Below are 14,428 nucleotides of genomic sequence, written 5' to 3'. Positions count from 1 at the left end.
CCCTCTCCTCGCCCCTACCTGGGCTCGAACCAGGGACCCTCTGCACATCATCATTGGTACAACGCACATCTAGGAACTTTAGCTCCGCCAAGTAATGGACGTGATTTTTCCTGTATTCCTTCAGTTTGATGGCGTTTGCTGTCTCAACTAAATACTGTAAAGTAACTTCAGTTTGATGGCTTGATCGTGTGTTTGCAGGTGAGGCTGACAGGGTCATATTCCTCTCAGTAATGGTAGGACTGCTCCTGCTGGCTCTATTCGGCTTTCTGCTGTGGATGGTAACACAATGTGGTAATTCATACTGTGGAAGCCAAAGGAGGTTGGTGGGAGGAGCTATAGGACTGACTCCTTGAATGTATTAATGGAACACAAACGCCTCAAACATGAAAAACACGTTTGACTCCGTTCAATTGAGTCCATGCTATTATTCCATTACAATGAGCCCATCCTGCTATAGCTCCTCCCACCAGCCTCTGGTGGAAGCTGAATATTGAAATGTCTGATCTTTTGTTTTGTGTTTACCCCAGATACAAATAAAGTTGTCTATTTTATCCTGTTGTCGTCCAGATGCATCAAGTACCCTGTGGCTAAGACGTACCACATCATGCATAAGAACACAGAGGAACGTCACCCCATTAGAGACTCCTCTTTGGGTCCAACTGGATAGGCACAGGAACTTTTAAACACTTCAATACAATTAATTGAACAAAATAGTGAAAAAGCTAATTTTAAGATTGTGTATTGTGGGGGCTAAACTCATGACTATGATTACATTTCCATTATTAGCAGCATCTAGGCTTTCCACTTTGAAGAGCTGAGACAGAATGGCTATATAAGGAATGGAACATATAGGACCAGGGCCCGCTACCATTATAACATATACATCTGTCAGATGTGGGCGTTAACAAGCAAGAACTGAGACGAAAGATAATGGTGGAGAAAAGTCAAGGGAAGCTATTTCATATAGAGGGAGGGGATTATATACGTTATGCAAAGACGGAATACTATAAAGGCAGGGCTCTGTGATATGAGAATTGAGCTTTTTCCATGGAATTGCTCGGCTGTTACTCTGTAATAAAGTCTAACTGGATCTAAGTTCCGGTATCGGTGCTAATATTTGACTCAATATTTTTCCACAACAGTATGTACACCAATGTTTACAAGCTTAGCAACTCTTTTGAAGAGCCCCCCCAAATATACATAATTTCATGGTTTTCCCATTTTTTAACTTGTTTGTTTTTTAGTGGTTGTATTGATATCATACTGTACCTGTGAATCTGTCTGACTGCCATGTGGATATTAATACAAAAATGAACACTAACATTATCCCCACTAGTAGCAAGAATAAAGTTACCAGAAGAGACTTGAATTCTGAAAACAGTAAAAATTGATTTACAGGCACAACATTTTCTTGACAGTTTAATAAAACAGAGTAGTCCATTTCCCAAAATTGTTACATCTTAAAGTTGTACTATCCTTTTACAGTAATGGAATGTGGTATCTTATATGGGAGTGTTGATATGAGGTCATAGTGGTTCCACTAACAGACTAGAAACCAAACGTTTTTTGAATAAAAACAAATCGCCATCCAGTGACCACTCATTCATTTGAATTGTGCACTTTGATAGTCAAATGCATCTATCATCGTTGAATTTAATAATGATGCTTCATTAATAAACAGTGAAAATCCATATTTAGACCTGGCATACATAACCACTCCCACACAGACTTACTATCCTAACGTACAAGGTTAAGAACCTTAGGAAACATATAATCCCCTCAAACAAGGGATCCTGCAATTTTTCATTAAAAAAAGGAAAAAAAGAGGTGTGCTTGAATGTTCTCAATACATTGTTATTGAATTAACCATCTTCACTTTTCTATTACACTTCTCTTTTTACACACTTTCATTACCTTTTCAACCTTGCGTCTCTTGAATGAAGTCGATCTGTCTCTACTTTGTAGAGCTTTTTCTATTAAGTTATGATTTAATACTTGCTGTAAATGTTTGCTCTATGCTTGGTGGAGACTTGAATATCGTTGGCTACTTTTTCTCATCTTTAACCAGTCTTGTGTCATATCAGTTTTATTGAAGTTCCAAGTCAAACACTCACTTTCTCTCAACCCTCGCTGTTGTGTTAGTAAATGAGACATTTAGGAAAGAATTGTCTGAGGTATATTTAACGTGGCTTTTCTTTAGGGTTAAGACACTCACCACACCTCCATTATACACTTTTATCAATCACACATTTCTTTAACACTCAGAGCTCATTCAACCAAGCGGCCATTGGGATTTTGTTGCTTTTTAGAAAAGTTCATACAAAAGTTTAAAGACTAAGAGCACCATTTTGTAACATCTATCAACACCCCATTCCTTCTTTCTTTACTAAGCCTTACTCAAACGATACAAAACCACAGACACACGCTGCTCCCAACCTATCATGAGTCTCAGGTACAATCTTTCCACGGAAGATCTCATGGGAAAACTTTGACGAAGGCTATTCCAGTGGTTCTCAAATATCCCTGGTTAATATCCCGGCTTCAAACAAAGACACATGAAATGCTTGTCCAGCGGTGTGGTGAGGTGAAATTATTCAGTAAAAATGCTATTCTACTTTTTCAAGGACACGTTATTGTAAGCTTTCTGACAGACAGTGCAACACAATCCTCTCCTTAATGCACTGCTCCCATAAAAAAAAACATTGACTTGCTTTATTTACACATCAGTTTGTCTGTTTAGAAGGAGACCTAAGTTTGTGATAAGCAACTGATTCCACAATGAAGTGGCAATTGATGAACAATGAAATGGATATTAACTTAACATGCCAATGTTACAAGGAGGTTGTCAACTGAGATGCACATTCCATAGAAACCAGCATACATAGGGGACCTCCAGGACCAGGATTTGGGGGAAATACTGCCCCTAAAACTTCCAATCAATTCCTGCATCGACAAAAAAAAACACTTATCAATAAATAAAAAAATACAAATAAACTGAATAAATTAGCAATCACTTCAGGGCAGGCTCCACAAAATGGTGGCATGCTCTAAGCACATTCCTAATAAGACCCTGACCTTACCGTTTATATTTTCTTTCACTACAAGTTATACCTTCCACAACTGACTAAAGTATGTGGAGGCTTTAACATTAAGTTGTAATTTTATTGCTGAGTGGACAGTGCTTGTGTCTATTTCTATGGGCACAAGCACTGTCCATGACACAAACTGTTCACACCCCTCTAGTTGGCAAAGAACATTTTTACTATTTTAAAGATAATTTCCTGCTATTCTACACGTTTTGCCATGGGGTGGAGAGAAAATGTTGCAGTTTTAAAGCTAATTAGCGGCAATTCTACACATTTTGTTCATGTAATACCTGAGGGATTCAAACATTACAACAAATTCAATGGGCTAAAAAACGTTAGCTGACATGGGTTAGTTCAGGGCTGCCCAACCCTCTTCCTTGAGATCTACCCACCTGTGGGTTTTCAGTCCAACCCTAATTTAAAACACCTGATTCTACTAATTAGCTGCTCAACAAGACCTTAACTAGCTTAATCAGATATGCAAAATTAGGGTTGGACTGAAAACCTACAGGACAGTAGATCTCCAGGAAGAGGGTTGGGCAGCCCTGGGTTAGTTGATCTGCAACTTGCACCCCACAGTTTGGGAACTTTGGGATAGGCAATCATAGGAAATGTAACTTCCCTTGTGCTTGAATACTTTTTCCACAAGGAGATTATTTTGTGCTGGATTCATGCACATTTTAGATTCAACTCCTCTCTTTCTCCTGTAGAATAAGCAAACGTATCTACTGTCATTGTGCTGATGATTAAATATCCCTCCTCAACCAAACCTCAGCTGGATCGTATTCAATAGGCACCAAACAGAAGAAACTGCCTGAAACAAGGTGGGATTGACTGGATTTATCCAATAAGAAATGCTTATTTTCATTTTGTGTTTCAAAAAGTTTTTTTTCATTATTTGCCATAATGAACACAACCCTGAGCTTCAGGCTGTAGTAACTGGCTATCTCCAAATGGGGGCGACAGTGACCATAACTGATAACCAAAACAAAACCGCCAGCGAGAAGGCGGTTGGCCGGCTGACCGCTGAGATGGACCGTCCCTTGCTCCTGTTCCACTTTGATCCGGTTCGGTCTCTGACCCGCGGGGGCTTGATGGGTGTCTGGGGGTTAAGTGGGGGCTTACTGTAGGGAGGGGAGTAGGGCCTGTAGCCAGGCCAATCATCACTGTACCTCTCCCCTCCGCCGCCTGATCCACTGCCCTCATCGACCTCACCTTCAGGGAGAGACATGATATCAGACCGACAGGCAGACAAAGGGCAGTTAAAGAGTGCAAATGTTGGGGGAGACAGTAGTAATAGGATTAGAACGGGATGACGAACCCCGTTCGTTGGGGGGGGGGGACTTACTGTCCATGAAGTCAGTATCCTGTCCAGCCTGTGCATGTTTCAGTCTGTTGGTGGCTACTCTGAGCTCCATGATGAGCTGTCTGGTCCTCACGTCTGGCCTGGCAGTGTCCACCTCTACCTCTGGGTTATTGATCTGACTCATCAGCCCATCGCCTGCCACGTCAGGGAGGTACCTGATACACACACATCAAAATGACATAGCTACAGCACTGAAACTAATATCAATATGATAACAAAACACTAAATATCAGTATGATACATTCTTAGTTACCTGCTCGCACGCACAAATCTCCATCTTCTCTCTCCCCCTTGGACTAACATCCTCCTCCACCTTTACATCTGTCTCTTATCAAACACCCACCACCCCCTGGTCCACACCCACCTCCCCCTGGTCTGTCCATTCCAGCAGCGGTCCTCGTTGGTGACGTCGGCGGCCACGTTCTTGTCGTTGCAGATGGTGTGTGGGAGGGACACCCAGAAGCCCCGCATGGGCCGCAGTCGCTCCTTCAGCTCTGACACCTGGAGGCGGGCGGACGGAAACTGGTTGATGCAGGCTGTAAAGTAAACCCTTATATAGCTGTTGAACATATGGAGGTGGGAAGCTCCTTTTAGCCACGTCCTCGTCATCAAACAAACTAGAATGTACTGTATATAAATGGCTGTTGGTATGGCTGTTGTTGAACATATGGACAGAGAGAGCTAACATGGGCATAAACTACAAAAATAATTGTCTTGAATATTAATTGCAGGTAAGAACTCATCTCTGCCGCTCCATCTCCTCTCCCCCCTCCTCTTTCCTCTCACACCTCACTCTCCTTTTTCCTCCTCTCCTTTCCTGATCTTCCCTCTCCTCTCCCCTCCTACCAGTCGGTCCAGGTTGGTGCCAGCAGCAGTGGTGGGCTTCTCCTCAGGGCTGAACGTACGGAAGGGTCTCCTGTTGCCCCCTGACTCCTTGGGGGAGCGCCGAGAACGGCCCGGGGCCAGTCTGGGACTCCCACAGCCCTGGAACACCTAGAGCCAAACCACAGAGATAAAGCTATGTATCTACAATGATGTATCTCTGCAACAATAAGGGTGAAACATGGATTTAAGAAAAAATAGCATCCCAATATTATCACGTACGTTAATAATGGTAGACAGTGGATACTTAAATTAAGAACAATATGAAGAATAATATGAAAAGTAGTAAAATTGCACTATGCAGTTTTTACAGGTACTTCCACAATTGATCAAGCAAAACAAAGGGGTTTTGGACTCAAAATGGTCTACCATGAGCAGTAATACAACTGTTAAACGTTAAGTCTTGTTTCAACCTAGGATGACAGCTGATGTGCATCTTATCAGCCATTCTATTATCTATATTCTATGATGTACATTCTATGATCTATATTCTATTGCACTGTGGATGTATAGCACATTCTTTTAATTTCCCTCCATCCCCTCCTCCCTCCATCCCCTCCTCCCTCCATCCCTGCCTTAGTGGAGGTGGCGATGCTGTTCTCCTGCATGTGCATGATGGCCTCGGACACTTTAACAGAGATGGAGTCTGCAGCCAGCTCCATGTTAAAGGGCCCCTCCAGCTTCTCAGATACTTGATACAGAGCATCTGACAGAGTAGAGAGAGAGAGAGAGAGATGAAAGATGGAGCATTGAATAAAAGTGTGAAAACAAAAGGATGAAGGTAGGAAAGGGAAGAGATCTAATAAGAAAGATATACATTTTGTTTTTATGATGGGTGCAATGTTAAAAACGTTAGATAGAAATGCAATGTATAGAATAGGCATGACTAATTTATTCTGTAGAATAGAAATGCGAGTAGGTTCTATACAGTACATTTCTACATGCATCAGGTTTAACATCCCCTCTACCGAATCAGCCCAACAAAAGCCACCCACACCCCCGCTAATGCCCGCCTCCAATCTCCACTCACCAATGAAATTGTTCCACTCAGTGTCCAGATCGGCTGTATTGGCCAGGCAGCCCTTCATCACGTTGAGGCAGAGGGCGTGGCAGGGACGCAGGGAGGGCATGCCTCGACACAATGGGCAGTACCACTGACGCATCAGGGCACGCACACACCCCGCACCAGCACTCAACTGAAGGAGGAGACGAAGAGCAGAAGGTGTAGGATGTTAGGGAGAGCAACGGAACCACTAAAAGCAGACCAATAGAAGACAGAGTATTCTTCTTAATATAAGTGCACGGCCACATACACACAGTGTACCTTTGCTGCCTTGTTGACAATGTCACGGCCTATGGCCAAGCCTTGAACCAGTGCTCTGGCTGCAATGAATGCCCTGGACACCTGAATGAAAGAGAGATCAGCTAATAACTTCTGACACAAATCTACTCTACTGTATATCAATGCACTCAGTTCATTGTTTTTAAATAGTTCTCTCTAATACGATCGCCTATGTGTTACTGTAACGTTATCGTTGAGTTTGTGGTGATTTGAATTACTTATCACACCGGCTTCTTTTGTTAATTATGGTGACAAACATTACAAATTGGACCAACTTAGACGGATAATTCAATCAAATTACAAAATAACATATTGGTTTTCTTACCCTGTAAGCAGTCTATGGACAAGGTAATACCAGTCTATGCTTTGGTTTTGTTAACCCAAATTCCAAAATGACATATAAGTAAACTATGCCTTTAATATTATTAAATATAAATGATGTTAGTTTTCAGTTGATATACCAACCAAGTCTGCCTGACCTGTAAGCCTAGTTTCCGGGGCAGGTCCCCAAAGGGCTGCAGCTGCTCTGCATGTTTGTTGACACACTCCAGGTACTCGTCACTGAACTGGTACTGGGGGTTGACCAGAGAGAAGACCCGCTCCACCAGTCTGGACCAGAACTCTGACAGCACCTCTGTCAGGCTCACACTGCCCCCTGTAGACAAAAGAGGGAAAACATTTAGCAAAATAAATTGAAAATTTGCATTTCTTGTTGGATATGTCCAAGTACTCATTCCCTGTTTCAGTCAGTTTGGTGCCTAATGAAAATGTCCCTAGGTTAGGTCAGTCTGTTTCTACTTGTTCAGACATTTTGTTGTCGTCTTGTCAAACAAGGCAAAGATGTAGCATTGTCAAACTGATGAGATGGTGAGGGACATGTACTATAGTGACACAAGTACACAAATGCAAAGTCCAACAAGAGAGAAGAGAGAGAGAGAACGGTGTCCCCACTAACCTGAGTAGTATCGACGGAGCTCCACAAACAGCTCCTGGAAGACATTGGCGTTCTGGGTGAAGAGGCGCCCGTAGGTCTTAGTAAACATTTGATTCATGGACTTTTCAGACAAGTCTATGAGCTCCCTGAAGAACTCTGAGAGAAGAGAGGAAGGAATGAGATGGTCAAAAGCACGATACGGGGTAGACAAGTTCGTAGTCCGACACCACTGGGATTCAATACCACATTCTCACCAGTTCTCCACATCCCAAAGAAGAATTCAGTACCACTAAACCACAAGTTGTTTTGATTCAGTGGTTTCACTGGCAGTTACTCAGGTCTCAAGAACCATTGTCAAGAATAAGCTAGCTATGACTAGCTGATCCCCAATATAGGATATTAGTCTAGCAATAAAGGTACTTTTAGCCCTCTCAATAGAGAACATTTTACATACCACTCCTCAATGTTGTTGTCATTTTACATCACACTATTTACAGTGTTCCCTTATGCATCCTTATTATGATTGGATTTGCATTCCAGCTCACCGTCAAACTTGCGGTGCCTCTGTGTGAAAGTGGTGAGAAGGAACTGGCTGGTGTCGTCGATGGCCGACAGGAAGTCCGTCTCACTCTGATGGGCCAGAGTTTCCTCCATCTGACTGGAGCAGCAGGTGTAGTCCTGGGGACACAGACGCAGATGCTCGCCTGGACCAATAGAAAAACAGACAGGGTCAGATGCGAGCCAATCACAGACTTGGACAAGAGGTGTGTTGGCATATTGAGGTGTTCACCTGAACCAAAGGTAAAACAAGACGGGATCAGATACGAGCCAATCAGAGACAAGAGGTGTGGGCAGATGCACTAATGGTGAAGACCAAAGGATACAGCAGCGCTTGCTTTGACGTCATCAGCACTGTGAAGTCAACTTATGGTTATGGTTTAGGGGAGACATTTAGGCTACCTCAAATAAATCTGTATTTTTACCTCCTTTAGAGATAGTATGAAATGAGAGGGGGAGACGTAGAAAGAAGGGCTGATTCGCACCCACACTGACGGTGATGCATATGTGCTTGATGCGACCGCGTTACCTGCTAGACCAGCCTCAGAAACAGGTTTCTTCCCAAAATGACTTACCACCACTGCACATAAATGAGCAATGTATTAGGGCTTTGGTGATGATAACAGTATCGCAATATTTTACATGGATTTTTTTTCTTTACACGAAGAAGACCAAACTCTTTGGTCCTTTAAAAACCTGCTCCATGTAAAATATTTTGTGCTATATCTTGGAAAGTAAATAAATGTGGATGACAACATAATTATGTTTGTTTCCAAAATTAGGGCTTTTTTCCTAAAGAAGTTAAGTCCACTTTGTGTTTTGTTTCCTTGCCCCCAGCACTACAATGTATCATATGAGAAATTCCACATTATCAAGAACTGATCATTCTACCCTGATTCTACCTTTATTGGAAAATGTCAATTACCCTTCATTGTGCCATGCTACCATGATTTTTCAAATGCTTTCATTCAATATAATAGCTCACAAATTAGGCCTACTTTGTTCATTCATTGAATGTCTATCAGTTTAGAACACCCACCAACACTACCAATGTGGCAGTGGTTCTTCTGATCAGGCACTTATCCTTCTTCTTAATCTGTCTGTCATTAATACAGCCTTATTAAACATAAGGTAGTAATTGAAAATGGGCATTTATAAACATGATTTATTAAAACACAATCCATGGTGGCATCCCAAATGGCTCACTATTCCCTATATAGTGTACTACTTTCGACCAGGACACATAGGGAAATTGTTAAAAGTAGTGCACTAGATATGGAATAGGGAGCCATTTGGGACGTAACTCATGTCTTTGTTCACCAATACCCAGGTTGGACTGGGTATTACCGGCAGTAATGATATGCAAACATTAACGACCAGTAACAAGTCGGCGATCTCCAATGTCTCAACATGGGTGGAAAAAACATCTTATTGGAGGCAAACATAATATTACTCAATGATACCAACACCTGATTATTTTTCCCCCGAAAAACTTGGAGTGAGGATCCCAACTCCAACCTTTTATTTTTGGCTCTAGCTTTGATTTCTCCTCTGTTGCTCATTCCCAGCCCTATCTCATTCCTCCAATTCTGCTCTCCCTCTCATAATCCCTCCTTCTCTCGGCCATCTGCTCCCCTGGCCCACGGGACAAGAGCCAAGACCCAGACAGAGATAACCAGACACACAATCAATATTGCAGTTCCCACATTCAACAATCACATATAGCCTACAGTCAAACCACTCAAACAAACCCTCATACATACGAAGGCGTGCAAAGCAGTAGAACAAAAATCAACATTTGCCTCCCAAATGACACTTTAAAAAAGGGGCAATCAGCAGTTGCTACATACATTTTTGGACTTATAAATTATTTATATATACCCATTGATTCTTGAAGAATATAACTTAGAAATGCCTCATGAGCTTTGTTCAACTGTCATACCCCATCAGAACCAAAAATACACTACATGAACAAAAGTATGTGGGACACCGGCTCGTCGAACATCTCATTCCAAAATCATGGGCATTAATATGGAGTTGGGTCCCCCTTTGCTGCTATAACAGCCCACTCTTCTGGGAAGGCTTTCCACTAGATGTTGGAACATTGCTGCGGGGACTTGCTTCCATTCAGCCACAAGAGCATTAGTGAGGTCGGGCACTGATGTTGGGCGATTAGGCCTAGCTCGCAGTCGGCGTTCCAATTCATCCCAAAGGTGTTCGATGGGGTTGAGGTCAGGGCTCTGTGCAGGCCTGTCAAGTTCTTCCACACTGATCTCAACAAACCATTTCTGTATGGACCTCGCTTTGTGCATGGGGGCATTGTCATGCTGAATCAGCAAAGGGCCTTACCCAAACTGTTGCCACAAAGTTGGAAGCACAGAATCGTCTAGAATGTCATTGTATGCTGTAGCGTTAAGATCTCTCTTCACTAGAACTAAGCGGCCTAGCCCGAATGATAAAAAACAGCCCCAGACCATTATTCATCCTCCACCAAACTTTACATTTGGCACTACGCATTCGGGGAAAGTAATTCGGGCAGGTAATGTTCTCCTGGCATCCCGGATTTGTCAGTCGGACTGCCAGATGGTGAAGCGTGCCTCATCACTCCAGAGAACACGTTTCCACTGCTCCAGAGTCCAATGGCGGCGAGCTTTACACCACTCCAGGTGACGCTTGGCATTGCACATGGTGATCTTAGGCTTAGGCTGTTAGGCCATGGAAACCCATTTCATGAATCTCCTGGCAAACAGTTATTGTGCTGACGTTGTTTCCAGAGGCAGTTTAGAACTCGGTGGTGATAGTGTTGCAACCAAGGACTGACCAAGGAATTTTTACACGATCCAGCACTCGGCGGTCCCGTTCTGTGAGCTTGTGTGGCCTACTACTTCACAGCTGAGCCATGGTGCTCCTAGACTTTTCTACTTCACAATAACTGCACTTACAGTTGACCGGGGCAGCTCTAGCAGGGCAGAAATTTGACAAACTTACCGGTTGGAATTATATCCACATTGATAGTCACTGAGCTCTTCAGGAAGGCCATTCTACTGCCAATGTCTGTTTATGGAGATTGCATGGCTGTGTGCTCAATTTTATACACCTGTCAGCAACAGGTGTGGCTGAAATAGCTGAATCCACTAATTAGAAGGGGTGTCCACATACTTTTGTGTGTGTGTAATTTTATATAAAAGCTTCTTTTACTCCAACTTTTGTAAACAAATAAAATGTAAACAAAGACTATACAGCCTCAAAACATGGTTAAAACTATAATTTCGATATCATGGATGGTCAGTCCTTGGATCCATAGCTCTGTCTATGAATTTGGGAGTGATTACATTTCTCCAGCCCCTTCCCTCAGCTTTTTGCGGAAACAGAGGCGGGGATGCTGTTTTGTTATTGTTTCAAAATGCCGATTGCCGCTTTAAATATCCACAGCTCACTATCTTTGTCTGTCTGTTCTCTCACTTGAGCTCTCACACACACACAATTGCCAATGTCCCATGATAATGCAACAACTAACAGCAGTTCTCAAGTGTCACATGCACAAAACACTAATTATAATAAAAGCCGTCTTCAAAAAAATAAAAAAAGGTTGACAATGATTATTTTCTTTCAGTCATTCCCAGATCAGTCTAAAACAGCCATACTAATTAGGGGCGAGGCTCTTTGTTACACACCGGTGTTAGCAATTTACTCATCCCATAAATAAGCCTTACTGACAGACAAACCTGTTAATTCTCAATTTCGCTTTGTTCAGCAGTTTCTATCACATGGCATATTATCCAGTAAGGCTATACCAAGCAGTCTCTCAAACCCTTCATGTTGTGTAAAATAACATATAGCCTACGTTTGATGATTATTTTAAATCAATAACCACCAGTTTACTTTGAATAGCCCGTCTTACCGGAGATTTGAGTCAGCGGGGCAGTGTTCGTACTGTAGCCCTTCTCTGCGTACACATGCCGTGTCTCCGAGCAACTCCTACCCGCTGTTACCGGGCCCCAAGTCCATGACAGGGCAGCCAGCGTGCAGAGCAACACCGGGGGGTACTTCTGAGCATATAGCCGGGAAACCATCTTCCACTGTGACAGTGTCACTCACGGTAAATAGGCGAATTAATGGTTGACAAAAGATTGGCGACCAGGCAGCTCAAAAATGCCAAAAGTATCGAGATACAAACTAAGGCAAATAAATCCCTCGGAAAATCTATGGAATTATCTCCAGTTCCCCATTTTGTCTGTGAAAAGAAACACCCCAATAACTTCCAAAGATCAACTAGTCTATATTTTTGCAGAAGAAAAATAAATACATTGACAATTGGTCTGGGTGCTGTGAATAAATGCGCGCCTGGTTTGTCGGGTGCTCAGGTCCCACCCGGTGTTTTCTCCATCCCTTGTCTAGCTATCTGCTTCAGAACAATGAGCGGTGCAGCACGAGGAGGGCCGAAAGGGGTGAGGTGCGGCCATAGGGGGGCTGTTATAGGAGAGCCACCGCAAGGTCCTAAATTCGCAACCGCCAGTCTGAACTATTATTTGGAGCCACTAAAACCCACTGCGAAAAAATTAATCACCCTTTTCTACATTAAAAAACCGCCGCAAATCTATTGCCGGCACACAATTTAAATAGACTCGAATCAAAATCTCGCTGTTCTAAGATTTTTATAAGTTTATTGACTTGCATACCTGAAGAATAATTAATCCCGTATTTGCATTTCTGATGGTCACATGCAAAATAATGTTGTCCAGCCACCAGACAGTTTTGCAATTTGGGTATGTCATACAAGATGCAACCGTTTCCATTGCCAGCAAGTAGGTCTATTTACAGAAAAAATCCATTGGCTAATGCAAACATGCTTTTCCATTGAATTGTTCTTTTTTAAATTATTATTAATTGCTTGATTACAGTAACAAACCAATGCAAATGTGATCAGCAGTCCAGTACTAACACTGGCCCATTAAATGTCAATTGAGAGCTATATTACTATAATTTGAGCCCTATAGGCCCCCAGAATCCAGATGTAGCCTATTGTGAGAAAGACATAATACCCAAAAGTAACAGTATAGCTTCAGTCCCTCTCCTCGCCCCAACCTGGGCTCGAACCAGATCAACTAGTCTATATTTTTTCAGAAGAAAAATAAATAAATTGACAATTGGTCTGGGTGCCGTGAATAAATGAGAATAAATGCACACATCGATGACAGCCACCCTCGAAGCATCGTTACCCATCGCGCCACAAAAGGGGAACAACTACTTCAAGGTCTCAGAGCAAGTGACGTCACCGATTGAAATGCTATTAGCGCGCACCACCGCTAACTAGCTAGCCATTTCACATCGGTTACACAAAAATGATTCCATCTTCATTAACATTCTGCATTCACGTTGTTGTACATGAAATGTTATAATCAAAGTAGCTAACACGTGACCTGGAATGAGCCAGTGATCATAGGCCTACAATCCAGTCTACCACAGTGTTGAGTTGGCCTGTGCCTTAGTACACTTGCTTGAATGGAGGAAAACATATTTTTAGGTCTAGTGAAGACCTGCAAAAGGGGGTAAACTTGTGTGTGTTTTCATGCCAGCACTGCCTGTGAAACAGATGTTACTTTTCAACCACCCCCAGAAATTCTTTGCCTTATTCCGTTATTGATCAGTATTGGTGAGGGTAAATAGGCTATATGGATGTAGGCAGTGGGTAATTTAGAGCAGTAAAAATGTTAAGTCATTTAGCAGACATTCTTATAGAGAGCAACGTACAGTAAGTAGTGAGTGCATACATTGTTGTACTGGTGCCCCATTGGAATCAATCTCACAACCCTGTTGTTGCAAGCACCATGCGCTACCAACTGAGCTACACAGGGCATAATATACAGTGGGGAGAACAAGTATTTGACACACTGCCGATTTTTCAGGTTTTCCTACTTACAAAGCATGTAGAGGTCTGTAATTTTTTATCATAGGTACACTTCAACTGTGAGAGACGGAATCTAAAACAAAAATCCAGAAAATCACATTGTATGATTTTTAAGTAATTAATTTGCATTTTATTGCATGACATAAGTATTTGATCACCTACCAACCAGTAAGAATTCCGGCTCTCACAGACCTGTTAGTTTTTCTTTAAGAAGCCCTCCTGTTCTCCACTCATTACCTGTATTAACTGCACCTGTTTGAACTCGTTACCTGTATAAAAGACACCTGTCCACACACTCAATCAAACAGACTCCAACCTCTCCACAATGGCCAAGACCAGAGAGCTGTGTAAG

The 14,428-nt window shown here is 42.5% G+C and overlaps 1 protein-coding gene across 1 annotated transcript; it reads right to left on the bottom strand.

Annotated features, from left to right (window-relative positions):
* Positions 1–1,369: 1,369 nt before the first annotated feature.
* Positions 1,370–12,625, bottom strand: gpc2 (glypican 2). The gene is made up of 11 exons (XM_071399262.1): positions 12,070–12,625; positions 8,156–8,314; positions 7,632–7,766; positions 7,156–7,331; positions 6,659–6,739; positions 6,365–6,530; positions 5,910–6,040; positions 5,299–5,445; positions 4,817–4,953; positions 4,435–4,607; positions 1,370–4,301 (listed from the first exon to the last, which is right to left on the bottom strand). Exons 1-11 carry the CDS (start codon positions 12,239–12,241, stop codon positions 4,030–4,032), a joined length of 1,749 nt encoding a protein of 582 aa, XP_071255363.1. The 5' UTR covers positions 12,242–12,625; the 3' UTR covers positions 1,370–4,029.
* Positions 12,626–14,428: the final 1,803 nt, after the last annotated feature.

Source organism: Salvelinus alpinus, chromosome 4 (assembly GCF_045679555.1).
Source record: "Salvelinus alpinus chromosome 4, SLU_Salpinus.1, whole genome shotgun sequence".
Lineage (NCBI taxonomy): Eukaryota > Metazoa > Chordata > Actinopteri > Salmoniformes > Salmonidae > Salvelinus > Salvelinus alpinus.
The sequence above is the reverse complement of the archived record's forward strand: the minus strand, read 5'-3'. Positions and strand labels throughout refer to the sequence as shown.